A 15,257-nucleotide genomic window follows, 5' to 3' on the forward strand; every position below is an offset into this window, starting at 1 on the left:
TAAGTAATTTACGTGGAAAACCAGCGTTGTGAAGTTTACCTATCTGGGAATTTTAGATGCGCTCAACAGATTGAAGAAGTTGTAAGTTAATCAAAAATCCCTCATCGTTATCATAAAGTTCATAAATGTGAGTGAAGCTTCAAGATCATCGACGAAGCACAAACCAACAATGAACTGGAAACGGAAAAAACGCAAAACTAAAGGAAGGGGAACGAGGAACGGAAAACGTAAGCACGTGGAAAAGGGAATAGTATAGTTAGGAACGGGAAAATGGAGAAACTTTCGTGAGGACTTTTAATATACACCATGCATGTTGGAATAAGCAGCAATCGGGAGTCGCGGAGAAATCGCGTGTTTATATGCCAACTAACTTTGACCTTCTCATTCAATTTTGCCGAATGTTTTTAAACTTCAAAGACAACCTGAAACGCTATTTGTGCTCACCTAGTAGAAATAAAATGATGTTTTAATGTTCACAGAGGGGTTTTGCGGAACACCACAATCAATACTTTGCCGCAAAAGATATTTCATCCACCCTAACCAGATTAGGAGAACTGTCAGCGACGAGTCTAAATCAAATCAGATAACCTAGTCTGGGTCTTGCGAATAGTCTGTTATACGTAAGTTGCAAGATGATATTTGTAAATGTAAATGTTAAACTACTAACTTCGTTTGCTTCTGCATTAATTAAACGCGGAAAGATGGCGAAATACGCTTATCCATACTGATCTTCATAAACTATCTTTGGCGCTACTGGATACGGACCATGCACCCTCGGAAGGATCAGAATATCTTTCATATCGTTACTTTTGCGATATTCAGTGCACCACCCTCGTTATAGGCAATATTTCAAGTGAGACGTCATCTCTCACGAAAGATCGAAAGTAATTTAAGCGCTAATTCTCCATGCGTTTTCTACCCGAGTATGCCTGAATATACAACAGGGTGAGATGGAAGGAGGTCCTGGAGAGTCTTAAAATATCAACTAATTTAAATTATCTTTTTTACATTGCTAAACGATTAATTAAATACAATTAGTAAATGATCGACTGGCAACCAACTGAGAAGACGGTGAGTGACAAAAAATTACCATCTCTCCCATCTTTGAAACGAAAACTAAAAATTGTGCATTATATGATAAACTTTATCCATTTTTGGGTCTGGCATGCTAAATGTTGTGGCTTCATAAACGTTAATTACTTCAGAAATTAATCAGAGTTTTTATGGGTTTTTATTTCCACTGTTGTAATGGATTATTTTATTACAGAGACCATTGTTGTCTTAAAACAAGTTTATTCATTCTTACGGTTACGGAAATTAATCAGAATTTATTATGGATTTTCCCGCTGTTTTAATGGATTGTTTTTTACAGAGACCTGAGTGACAACCATTTGGAGCTACCATCTGACTTGCTTGCCAACCTCAGCATTCTCCAAGAACTGTGCGTGAAACTGTATTTCTCCCTGAACTTTATTAAAGTTGTCGTTAATGTTTCGTCTGCTATACAGGAAAACAGGAAAAATAGGATAGCAGGGAGACAATGTCGCATTTAATCACATATTCAAGATTGATATGAAGTAGGGGCAAGCAAGGGTGGTCCTCATAGTTTTAATGCCGGATTACTGACTTCGACACTTGACGTGGAATGAACTTCAGATTAAAGGGAAAAGTTCAGAGTTCATCCCTCGGGAGCATCTGTCATGACCTCTCTGTTAAAAACACTGAATTATTTGTTATAAGCTAACAGCTACTCTGTTAAACTGTTCCTGCTAAATAGGAGATTGAACGAGAACAGGCTAAGATACCTTCCTCCGAACGTATTTGATCGAAATCCTCAGCTGAAGATCCTGTAAGTTAATCTGCCTCTGTAAGATCGTCATCAGCTGTGCCGAAACAAAGTGAGACATCTGAGAAATCCAATTGAACTCTTTTGTTTTTCTATCCTTAGAAGCAAATAGCTTACAATTTCACTCTGCACATTCCTCTGTATAGATATCATATCTAATCCTGCGTATCGAAAGGCCCATTGACCAATGGACAGAACAAGACACCATGTTCAGAACTGACTAGCCATAACTTACTTATACTAAACTGAGAAATGTTTCTAATAAATTAAAAGCATTTAGCCAGATTATTCAATCATCCATTATTCTGATGGAGGTATCTTAAAAAAAGGTAAAATAAAACATGCTATGACTAGCAGGTTCGGACTCGTGAAGGGTGTCTTACTTAGTTGGAAGCTACTGTGGGTTACTGAAACGACTCACCTAAAGAATATATGCATTTAAGTTTATTTCATTTTCGTGGTTACTTTTCTGTATTTTACAGACAATTGATCAACAATAGTCTGGGTAACCTGCCGACTAGCCTGTTTTCTAATCTCGGAAATCTTACAGAACTGTAAGTAGAGATATATATGTATCGTAGTCTCTTTATTGTTTCCCTAACTCAATTCATATCACGCTATATATATATATATACATTGATACTGATATCTGTTCCGTCATCTGAGCAAAGAGAAAAGGATTAGATACCAGTTTGGTTGGTGGCGGTACTCAAGACAGAGTCTAAGTTTTCCCTAGTATTTTTCTTTACATTGACAAGAGCTTTCAATAACGCAATCCCAAACAGGGAAAGATGGACGAAGGGTTCTGGAAGGGACCTTCAGCATGTAATGATTGAAATGCTTTTAAAAATGCTGTACTTCTCTGTTGCATAAGAAATTGTTTTAAATGACAATGGTAGATATGATTGAGATGATAGGGTAAGTCTGTATAAAAGGCAGGAAAGAAAATGATTTTTTCTCTTCCTTACGCTTAATTTAATCGTCTTGGTGATCTTAGCCCACCACACGAAAGCAGTAAAATATATGCATCCAGTTTTAATATGAAGCTATTTTTTGTTCTCTTAAATGTAAGTAATGTTCGTGGAAACAAGCTTGTGAAGTTACCACTGGGAATTTTAGACGCTCTCAACAGATTGAAGAAGTTGTAAGTTAATCAAAAATTAATCATCGTTATCTAAGTTCATAAATGTGTGTGAAAGCTCAAGATCATCGACGAAGCAAACCAACAATGAACTGGAAACGGAAAACGCAAAACTAAGGAAGGGTTACAAGGAACGGAAAACGTAGAACGTGGAAAAGAGAAGAGAAAATTTAGAACGGGGAACAGAGAACTTTAGTGAGGACTTTAATATACAACCATTCATTTGGAATAGCAGCAATCGGAGTCGTGGGGAAATCGCGTGTTATATACCAACTAACGTTGAGCTTCTTATTCAATTTTGCCGAATGTTTTAACTTCAAAGACAAAATGAAACGCTATTTTGCTCAACTAATAGAAATAAAATTATGTTTTAATGTTCACAGAGTGTTGCGGAACAACACAATCAAGACTTTGCCGCAAAAGATATTCCATCACCTAACCAGATTAGAGGAACTGTAAGCGACGTCTAAATCAAAATCATATAACCTAGACTGGAGTTTGCGAATATGTCTGTTACAGAAGTTGCAAGATGATATTGTAAATGTAAATGTAAACCACTGGCTTCTTTGCTTCTGCATTGATTAAACGCGGAACGATGGCGAAATACGCTTCAAGTGAGACGTCATCTCTCACGAAAGATCGAAAGTAATTTAAGCGCTTATTCTCCATGCGTTTCTACCCGAGTCAAGCTAGCAACGTCACAGAACAGTCCTCAACTTCAATCTCCATTTAGAAGTGTTAATAAAAAACGCCCTGGTTGGAAGTGACGGACCAGACCGGGTCATTAATGCTGAACTGTAACATGACAGTTGTATATCAAAACCGTCTGCCCCGATCATTGAAATATTCTTTACTCTTATTGTAGTCTCATGAAAACTCTTAATATCCCATTAAAGCTCTTAAAATAGAGTTTATTCATTCTTACGGTTAGTCGGCCTGGGGTCATTATCGACAAATTGTAAACGCCTTATACTTGAATTTAAAAAGGAAAAACAGCCATCGTAATAAGTTTCTAAACAGGCTCAAAGTGGGATTATTGCTTTGAAATACTAGTCCCGACACCTTTTATCCGCTTCTTTTTAGCCACCCCCCGGCTTGTTTCCAAAGTCAGGAAGACCAATAGATCTTTAAGTACAGTTATATTATTATATATGCTGTCTAAAAGCAAAAGTATGCCTGAATATACAACAGGATGAGATGGAACGAGGCTCCTAGAGAGGCTTGAAATATCAAATAATTGAATTAATCTTTTTTACATTGCTAAACGATTAATTATATACAATTAGTGAATGATCAACTGGCAACCAACTGAGAAGACGGCGAGTGACAAAAAAATTACCTTCTCTCCCATCCTTTGAAAAGAAAATTAAAAATTGTGCATTATACGATAAAAGACTTTATCCATATTTGCGTCTGCGTGCTAAATGTTTTGGCTTCGTAAACGTTAATTAATTCAGAAATTTGTCAGAGTTTTTCATAGGTTTTTATTGTGAATGGATTCGTTTTTTACAGAGACCTGAGTGACAACCATTTGGAGGAGCTACCATCTGACTTGCTTGCCAACCTCAGCATTCTCCAAGAACTGTGCGTGAAACTGTATTTCTCAATGAACTTTATTGAAGTTGTCGTTAATGTTTCGTTTGCTATACAGGAGACAGGAAAAATAGGATAGCAGAGAGAATTTGTGGCATTTATTGACATATTTCAAGATTGACATGATATAAGGGCAAGTAGGGTGGTCCTCCTAGTCCTAATGCTGGTTACTGACTTCGACACCTGACGTGGAATGAACTTCATATTATTAAAGGGAAAAATTCAGAGTTCATCCCTCGGGAGCATCTGGACATGACCTCTCTGTTAAAACACTGAATTATTGTGATAAGCTAACAGCTACTCTGTAAATTGTTTCTGCTAAATAGGAGATTGAACGAGAACAGGCTGCGATACCTTCCTCTGAACGTATTTGATCGAAATCCTCAGCTGAAGATCCTGTAAGTTAATCTGCCTCTGTAAGATCGTCATCAGCTGTGCCGAAACAAAGTGAGACATCTGAGAAATCTTACTGAACTCATTATTTGTCAAGTATCTTATACGACGGTTATGTAGATACGAATCTCGAACCATTGGAACGCATAGAAGAATAAAAGCTATAGATAATCTTTTGTTTCTATCCTTAGAAGCAAATAGCTTTCAATTTCACATTCCTCCGTACAGATATACTTAATCCTGCGCATTGAAAGGTCCATTGACAGATGGACAGGACAAGACACCATGTTCAGAACTGACTAGCCATACGTACTTACTCATGCTAAACTGAGAAATGTTTCTAATGAATTAAAACCATTTGGCCAGATTATTCCGTCATCCATTTTTCTGATGGAGGTATGGAGAAAAAAAAGTAAAATAAAACATGCTATGCCTAGCGGGTTCGGACTCATAAAGGGTGCCTTACTTAGTTAGAAGCTACTGTAGTTTACTGAAAAGACTCACTTAAAGAATATATGCATTTAAGTTTATTTCATTCTCGTTGTTATTTTTCTGTATTTTACAGACAATTGATCAACAATAATCTGGTTAACCTGCCGTCTGGCCTGTTTTCTAATCTCGGAAATCTCACAGAACTGTACGTAGAGATATATATGTATCATAGTCTCTTTTTTTCCCTAACTCAATTCATATCACGTTATATATATATACATTTGATACTGATATCTGTTCCGTCATCTGAGCAAAGGAAAAAGGATTAGATAACAGTTTGGTTGGGGGCGGTACTCAAGACGGAGTCCAAGTTTTCTCTATGATTTTTCTTTACATTGACAAGAGCTTTCAATAAACGCAATCCAGAACAGGGAAAGATGACGAAGGGTTCTGGGAGGGACCTTCAGCATGTAATGATTGAAATGGTTTTAACAATGCTGCACTTCTCTGTTGCATGAGAAATTTTATTTGATGAGAATGGTAGATATGATTGAGATGATAGGGTGAGTCTGGATAAAAGGCTGGAAAGAAAATGATTTTTCTCTTCTCTGGTGGTCTCAGCCCACCACACGAGAGCAGTAAAATATACACCCTGTTTTAATATGAAGCTATTTTTTGTTCTCTGAAATGAAAGTAATGTTCGTGGAAACAAGCTTGTGAAGTTACCACTGGGAATTTTTGATGCACTCACCAGATTGACGAAGTTGTAAGTTAATCAACAATAAATCATTGTTATCTAAATTCATAAATTCATAGAACAGGGAACGGAGAACTTTAGTAATGACTTTAATATAAACCATTCATTGGAATAGCAGCAATCGGAGTCGTGGGGAAATCGCGTATTATATGCCAACTAATTTTGACCTTCTCATTCAATTTTGCCGAATGTTTTTAACTTCAAAGACAACGTCAAACTTTATTTCGCTAACTAATAGAAATCAAATTATGTTTTAATGTTCACAGAGTGTTGTGGAACAACACAATCAAGACTTTGCCGCAAAAGATATTTCATCACCTAACCAGATTAGAGGAACTGTAAGCGACGTCTAAATCAAAAGCATATAACCTAGACTGGAGCTTGCAAATATGTCTGTTATAGAAGTTGTGAGATGATATATGTAAATGTAAATGTAAACTACTAGCTTCTTTGCTCCTGCATTAATTAAACGCAGATAGATGGTGAAGTACGTTATCCATAATGATCTTCATAAACAGTTTTTAGCGCTATCGGATATGGACCATGCACCCTCGGAAGGATCAGAGTATATTTTCGCAATCGTTACTTTCGTTATAGGAAATGTTTCAAGTGAGACGTCATCTCTCACGAAAGATCGAAAGTAATTTAAGCGCTTATTCTCCATGCGTTTCTACCCGAGTCAAGCTAGCAACGTCACAGAACAGTCCTCAACTTCAATCTCCATTTAGAGGTGTTAATAAAAAACGCCCTGGTTGGAAGTGAAGGACCAGACCAGGTCATTAGTGCTGAACTGTTACATGACCGTTGTTTATATTATCAAAACCGTCTGCCCCGATCATTGAAATATTCTTTACACTTATTGTAGTCTCATGAAAGCTCTTAACATCTTATTAAAGCTCTTAAAATAGTGTTTATTCATTCTTACGATTAGTCGGCCTGGGGTCATTATAGACAAGTGATAAACGCCTTATACTTGAATTTAAAAAAAAACAGCCATCGTAATAAGTTTCTAAACAGGCTCAAAGTGGGATTATTGCTTTGAAATACTAGTCCCGACACTTTTTATCCGCTTCGTTTTAGCCACCACCCGGCTTGTTTCCAAAGTCAGGAAGACTCATAGATATTTACGTACAGTTATACTATTATATCTGTTTTTCTAAAAGCAAAAGTATGCCTTAATGCAGAACAGGATGAGATGGAAGGACTCCTGGAGAGGCTTTAAATATCAATAATCGAAGTTATCTTTTCACATTGCGTGCTTAATTTTTTGGCTTCGTAAACATTAATTACTTCAGAAACTAATCAGGGTTTATTAGGGGTTTTTCCCGCTGTTGTAAATGGATTCGTTTTTTTACAGAGACCTGAGTGACAACCATTTGGAGGAGCTACCATCTGACTTTCTTGCCAACCTCAACATTCTCCAAGAACTGTATGTGAAACTGAACTTTATTAAAGTTGTCGTTAATGTTTCGTTTCCTATACAGGAAACAGGAAAAATAGGATAAAAGTGGAAATTTGTGGCATTTATTTACATATTTCAAGAATGATACGATGTAAGGGCAAGTAAGGGTGGTCCACACGGTCTTAATGCTGGTTACTGACTTCAACACCTGACGTGGAGTGAACTTCAGACTAAAGGGAAAAGTTCAGAGTTCATCACTCTGGAGCGTCTGGTCATGAACTCTCTATTGAATCACTGATTTATTTGTGATAAGCTAACAGCTCTTCTGTTTGACTGTTCCTGCTAAATAGGAGATTGAACAAGAACAGGCTGCGAGACCTTCCTCCGAACGCATTTGATCGAAATCCTCAGCTGAAGATCCTGTAAGTTGATCTGTCTCTGTAAGATCGTCATCAGCTGTGCCGAAACAAATTGAGACATCTGAGAAATCCAATTGAACTCATTATTTGTAAATACCTCATACGAGATGGTTATGTCTATACGAATCTCGAACCGTAGGAACGCAGAGAAGGAAAACAGCTATAGATAATCTTTTGTTTTTCTATCCTTAGAAACAAGAAGCTCATTCCTCTTTATAGATATTATACTTAATCCTGTGTATTGAAAGGCTTATTGATAGACGGACAGGACAGGACACCCTTTTTGGAACTGACTAGCCGTACTTACTTACTTACTTATACTAAACTGAAAAATTTCCTAATGAATCAAATACGTTTGGTCAGATTATTCAATCATCTATTATTCTGATGGAGGTATGTAAAAAAAATATATAAATAAATAAAAACATGGTATGACTGACAAGCTCGGACCCATGAAGAGTGCTTTACGTAGTTAAAAGTTATTGTAGGTTACTGGAAAGACTCGCTTAAAGAATGTATGCTTTTAAGTTCATTTCACTTCCTCGGTTATTTTTTCTTTTTTTTTCTGTATTTTATAGACAATTTATCCACAATAGTCTAGGTAACCTGCCGTCTGGCCTGTTTTCTAATCTCGGAAATCTCACAGAGCTGTACGTAGAGATATGTATTTATATCTGTCCTTTCATCTTAGCAAAGGGAAAAGGCTCAAATAACAGTTTGGTTGGAGGCGGTACTCAAGACAGAGTTCGAGTTTTGCCTTATGATTTTACATTGACGAGGGCTTGCAATAGACGCAACCCGGAGCAGGGAAAGATGAGAAAGGGTTCTGGGAGGGACCTTAGGAATGTAATGATTGAAATGGTTTTAACAATGCTGCACTATTCTATTGCATTAGAAGTTGTGTTTAATGAGAATGGTAGATATGATTGAGATGATAGGGTAAGTCTGGAAAAAAGGCTGGAAAGAAAAATGATTTTTCTCTTCCCTACGCTTAATTTAATCTTCTTGGTGATCTCAGCCCACCACACGAAAGCAGTAAAATATATACACCCAGTTTTAATATGAAGCTATTTTCTGTTCTCTTAAATGAAAGTAATGTTCGTGGAAACAAGCTAGTGGAGTTACCATTGGGGATTTTTGATGCTCTCACCGAATTAAAGAAGTTGTAAGTTAATTAACAATAAATCAGCGTTATCTAAATTCTTAAATGTGTGTGAAAGCTCAAGATCCTCGACGAACTAAACTAACAATGAACTGGAAACGGGAAACGGAAAACTAGGGAAGGGGAACGAAGAACTGAAAACGTAGAGCGGGGAAAGGGGAAGAAAAGTATAGAACAGGGAACGGGGAACTGAGAACGGAGTACGTTGGTGAGGACTTCAATATCCAACCATACCTTTGGAATAGCAGCACTCGGAGTCGTGGATAAATCGCTAATCACTAATTTTGAATTAGTTGGCAGATTGAATTTCTCTTTCAAGTTTGCCAAAAGTTTTTAACTTCTAAGACAGCGTCAAACTTTATGTCGCTTAACTAATAGAAACCAAATTATGTTCACAGAGTGTTGTGGGACAACACAATCAAGTCTTTGCGCAAAAGATATTTCATCATCTAACAGGATTAGAAGAACTGTAAGCGACGTTTAAATCAGAAGCATATAACTTAGACCACTGGCTTCTTTGCTTCTGGATTAATTCATAGTAAACGCTGATAGATGGCGAAATACCACAAATTTTCTCTTCAGTCTCTTTATCCATTCTTGCAACTATGTAAATGAGTTTTTCAGTCTTCTGTAAAACGCTAATCACCTGAGAATAAATAAAGTCAGAGTTGATCACGGATATTTCCCCTTGTACACGTGATGTTGTAAATGCCATTGCATTTTACAGAAACTTGAAGTGATAACCATTTGGAGGAGCTACATCTGACTTGCTTGCCACCCTCAGCAATCTTAAAGCATTGTACGTGAATTACGTTTTGCCATACTTCATTACAGTTGTGATTTGAAATAAAAATGTTGTCTTAGTTACGTAAGGAAAAAGAAACATGTCATACCATTTATTTATAATATGTCCACGATCGATATGATGTGGTCAAAAAAAGTAGGTATGGTCCTGACAGATTCTTTTTGGTTCATATGACGGTGAACCCATAGAGGAAAAAAGAACTTAAGAATGGAGGGAGAAAAGTTTCAGGGAGCCTAAGGTCATGAATTTCGTTAATACATCTTTTGTTATTCTTGTGATACAAGCTAAACAGCTAATCTTCTTGGAACTGTTCTGGGCTAAATAGGATATTAAACAAAAACAAGCTGCAAAGACACTTCCCTCCAATCCTATTTGATCGCAATCCCACATTTGAATATCCTGTGAGTGAACGTGTACCTTACCTTTCTTTCAGTGGGTCTGCTCCTTTAGTAGCTCCTAGTTTAGCAGGAAAGAAAAATTGTGACTTTCGGGAATTACTCTTTGTCGAGTCATATCGGAACATGGTCATAGGAAGTCATATTTTGTGGATGGCATTTGTCAACGTTCTGTTAGAAGTGATAATAGTTTGACTCGGCTGTGTAATCATAAATTGTCGAGCCCTAAGGACGGAATAGATCCGACCAACAGTACATGACGTTTCGTCTTCCATGTGTTTTCTGCCCGAGTCAAAACAAGCAAGTAAATTGCCACCAGCGCAGTCCTCACCTATGCACCAGTCACTCTACCTCACTCCGCACTGCATGATGGAGGCGTTAATCAATACACGGACAGTATCAACGCCTTTGACAATCGTTCCAATCAAATCAAGGTATATCCACAACAACACACTAAGCAGCCTTCATCCAGGAATATTTAGAACCTTAAAGTCCTTGGAAATGTTTTTTATCTTCTAACAGTAGAAATTATTTGGTAAAGTTTCTGGTCACGCCACACTTTTATTTGAAAATAAATTGACTTATTTGCAATTTACTATTGCAAGGGAGCCTATTCGATTTTGATATTGATATTTATTGATTCATGATTGCTAAGTTTATAGGGACAGTTTGGTCCATGTAAGAGTTTGCATCATCCTTATAAAAGAAATTCTCCTCTTTATTACATTCTTGTAACTATGTAATGAGTTTTTCAGTCTTCTTGTAAACGCTAATCACCTGAGAATAATAAAGTCAGAGTTGATCACGGATATTTCCCCATGTACACGTATTTGTAAATGCCATTGCATTTTACAGAGACCTGAGTGATAACCATTTGGAGGAGCTACCATCTGACTTGCTTGCCAACCTCAGCAATCTTCGAATATTGTACGTTGAATTACGTTTGCCAACTTTATTACAGTTGTGATTTAAATAAAAATGTTGTCTAACAGTACTAACGTTTCGACTTCCATGTGTTTTCTACCCGAGTCAAAGCAAGCAATTAAATGCCACAGCACAGTCCTCACTATGCACTAGTCACTGAGACGACCGAGAGTGTAGAAAAAAAAAAGAAACAAAAATAAAACTTTTTCAATTCCAACGCTGGGTCGACCTGAGGGCCAGTTTGACGGATAAACGATATTGCAGCAAACCCTTAGCGTTACAGGAGTATTCTTTTTTGAGTTCCGAATGTGCTGCCAATAAGCTGCATTTGGAATGCTACTCAGTCGTTGAGTATGCAAACTCTGATTACGATGGATACATAAGACTGTTAGTTTTGAAACGCTGTTGTTTTTACTAATTTCCTACAAACTTTCTTTTCAGTTATATTCAATTATTGTGTAGTCCATTACGTGATCTACAATGAAGGCGTCGGTAGAAATCGAGCTTTCCTGGAATTGTATCACAACTTTGGAATCTTTGCTGCCTAGGAAATAGTTCTTATTGTGGGCGCTACTTTTTGCGACGCCATAGCTTTCTTCACGTATCATAACCTATAAGTTGGTTGAACCACACCGTTACCTTTGTTACGATCAGTAGGATCCAAGCTACCGCTATATCAATTGTCTTTGCTTTTTTTTCGGTACGAGTCGTCAACCAAAGTGCGTCAGTATTTATTTGTTTTAATTAAGTCATAGAATCATCAGCCTTTTTTTTTTTCGGTCATAGAAACGTCTCGTTTAGTCAACTAAGTGTCATTATTACAGTATTATAGCAAAACGATCTTATTCACAAATTGTTTTGTTTCTTTTTAAATCGTTACTCTTATTTCTCATTTAGGTATTTTTTTATAATAATATACTGTTGTTTGTACCTTCGTTTGATTATAATTTATATACACGAGAATTATCACGTCTATCCATTTCTACAACTTAATCTGCACCTACAGCTACTACTGTTTTTTCTACTGCTGCTGCTTCCAAGGTCAACTACCTTCGATCTTCGCTATCTTCATGACCCTTCTGTCAAACGCAACGATTGATAAACCTTTGAACTTTTTGTGACGAAATACTGTGAAATACTATATAGAAGCGGCGATCATAGGTACTAGCAGTTGAACTCATCACTATGAGCGCGCCACTCATGATTATATAACGATATGTGCATTCGGAATGTAGTCAGTTATTTCTTCGGTCTTTTGAACATGTAACAGCTCGGTTTATGTTGAAGTAATAAATAGGCTTTTTAAACCAAACTTATCGCTACACTTTTGATCTGTCATTAAATCAGTTTAAATCTACCAAGTGGAGTTTGAATTATTGTCACCTCGCACCGCGCCACCCCTGTAGTTGTTAAGGGTTTGAGTAAGCCGCAACCTCTAGAATCTTCACAATTACAAAGACCACGTAAAGAAAGCTAGGTTTTGTATACGATACGGCAACTAAACGATATTGCAACAAACCATTGGCGTTATTTAATGATTCTTTTTCTTAGTTCTGAATGAGCAGCTCATATAAAGCTGCATCTCTAGAGCTACTCAGTCGTTGAGTTTTTAAACTCTGATTGCGCTGAGGACATAAAGAAAGCGAGTTTGTTTTACACTGCTTCCTAACAGATAACAAAGTGGCTGTTTGCGTTTTTGAAAAGAAGTCTGACCATTGCTCAAATCAACCACAGGTATCTTTACAACAACAATCTACGCAGCCTTCATCCGGGAATATTCAAGACCTTAATGTCCTTGGAACTTTTGTGAGTGGTTATGTTTTTTTTCTTTTTTTTTTGTAAATTATGGAAATCGATCGTTAAAATTTGTGTCACAGCGACTTTTATTCGAAAAAAGAGTGACCGAATCTATGTAAATGCACCATCAGAGTGCTTTCGCTGTTGATATATACTGATTTTGACTGTTAAGTCATTAGAAAACACTGGGTGAGCGGAATAAAGAAAAGGAAAAAAAATCGTCGAGTGTCTTTCAATTGTGTGAAATGTTTCCCTGTTTCCCTGTTAGCAATTATGCTCAATGGAAAGCAGTAAGGAAAACAAAATAATGAATAGGAAATAAACGTCGGTATGCTTGATTTCATAAATTACCATAATTAGAATTAGTGTCATTGTTATTACTAACCTACCATCGACATCCTTTATTACAGGTTGTTACATGAGAATCAGTTAAAAGAACTACCACCAAAACTTCTTGATGAATTGACTCGGCTGAAAACTTGTGAGTAGCACTCTCTGGCTGCTTAAAATTCGGAACAGGACCAATCCTAAATTGTCCTTGATTGCAGTATTAAATTCATGTGAAAGATTCTCTAAAGATTTTGTCAGACGTTGTTGATCTTGAACTATTTTTGATAATGATTTGTCTTGGAATTCGCTTAACTTACCTTACCATTTTGGCGGGTCTTAATGTTCGCGATCGACAATGTCCATCAACCAGTTCATTGACCAAGTTAATAAACACCAAACAACAATCAAAACGGCTTAAACATCAGAAGCTAATTTCTTAGACACAACTGTCTATAAGGGTGAAAGATTCAACAGAGTCAGTTCTCGATATAAGGACCTACTTCAAACCAACAGAGACATTCTAGTTCACTTTCTACGCAACGTGTCACCCAACGGGAGCTAACAAAGGCTTCGCTAGAGCCAAAGAGTTACGACTCCTCAGAAATAATTCTTCAAAACAAAACTTTGTTCAGAACACACCTGGCAGGGAAAGTCAGAGAGAGGCAACGCGAACAATTTCATTAACAACACACTCTAAAAAGTGAAATTTGAAGGACGTAAACATTTTAGTTAAACAAGCTGCCACATTGATCAACAGATACGTTTCGTATGGCGTTTTTGTTGTTTCTCTCTCATACATAAGCATTTTAAATTTTAACCTTATCAAAAATTATTAAGTATTGTATAGTAAACATATTTTTTATCCTTTGAGCGAGTACTGATCAGTGTCATCAAAGAAAAGTAACATGTCGGTTGCTTTTTTAGCCTTATGTAGGACTGAATTAACTGAGCGGTCTATTAATTGCTTACAATTAAATGAAAATGATTAAACTTTGACCAATGGATGATAAATAACTGACGGCAGGATCCTTGCAAGTTGACCGTGCGTCTATAGAAATTTTAAAAAAGAAGACTTGACAAATATTATTGCAGCGACTGGAATCAAACTCGTGCTACCGAATAGTGCTTGGTCGCTACTACCAACCGTGAGACAGTAAGAGTCGAGAGCGTGGCAAATTTTAGTGAGCTCGCCATTATCGTAAGGGAATCTGATGGCAATTAATTCAAATAAATTGTACTTGTTCGTGCTTACCTGTTCTTCAAGCCTGACAATAACCAACAGAGTAATCGATGAAATAAGTATTGGAATAATGAGTAGAAGCAAGAACGTTAGTCGTAACTTAACATGCGGGCAATGAATGAATAGCTGCAGCTTTTAGAATCGATCACGACGAAGAAGAAGCTGGTCTACCTAATATTGAAGAGAGAATAGACTGCTTTAATCTGGACTTCTGATTTTTTTCTTCTTTTCAACCCAACTATAGTGCCGTCTCGGACAACGAGCTCCAAACGTTGCCAGAGGGAATATTTGACAACCTGACCAGCTTAACTAGATTGTAAGTAGATATCATCTGATTAATTGATAGATGAACGAGAGTAAGCGTCTTTACTTGTTACATGCGTGTTCATTAGTGTTAAGAGATTAAGAGCGACGGTCAGGAGATATCGACCAAAATCTTAATTTCGTGGCAAGAGTTGAAAAATCGCTTTCTTTGGTTTTTTGTCCATAAATAGCTTTTAGTTAGATAAGATACCTGATGTGAATTGTTCTCGCCAAAAGCTTTTTATTTTTAGAAAAATTAGAATATCGGTTTTTGTGGTCGGAGTCACAAAATTGGCTAATCATTTACGTGAAATTTGC

At 36.9% G+C, this 15,257-nt stretch overlaps 1 protein-coding gene across 1 annotated transcript; it reads left to right on the forward strand.

Moving 5' to 3' along the window:
- The first annotated feature begins 925 nt into the window (after positions 1 to 925).
- On the forward strand, positions 926 to 9,614 carry LOC131790864 (leucine-rich repeat-containing protein 15-like). The gene is made up of 16 exons (XM_066162434.1): positions 926 to 945; positions 1,373 to 1,441; positions 1,778 to 1,849; positions 2,329 to 2,400; positions 2,919 to 2,990; positions 3,371 to 3,442; positions 4,500 to 4,571; positions 4,907 to 4,978; positions 5,539 to 5,610; positions 6,100 to 6,171; positions 6,429 to 6,500; positions 7,520 to 7,591; positions 7,915 to 7,986; positions 8,562 to 8,633; positions 9,077 to 9,148; positions 9,544 to 9,614. Exons 1-16 carry the CDS (start codon positions 926 to 928, stop codon positions 9,596 to 9,598), a joined length of 1,080 nt encoding a protein of 359 aa, XP_066018531.1. The 3' UTR covers positions 9,599 to 9,614.
- Positions 9,615 to 15,257: the final 5,643 nt, after the last annotated feature.

This window comes from Pocillopora verrucosa, chromosome 1 (genome assembly GCF_036669915.1).
Source record: "Pocillopora verrucosa isolate sample1 chromosome 1, ASM3666991v2, whole genome shotgun sequence".
In the NCBI taxonomy this organism is placed as follows: domain Eukaryota; kingdom Metazoa; phylum Cnidaria; class Anthozoa; order Scleractinia; family Pocilloporidae; genus Pocillopora; species Pocillopora verrucosa.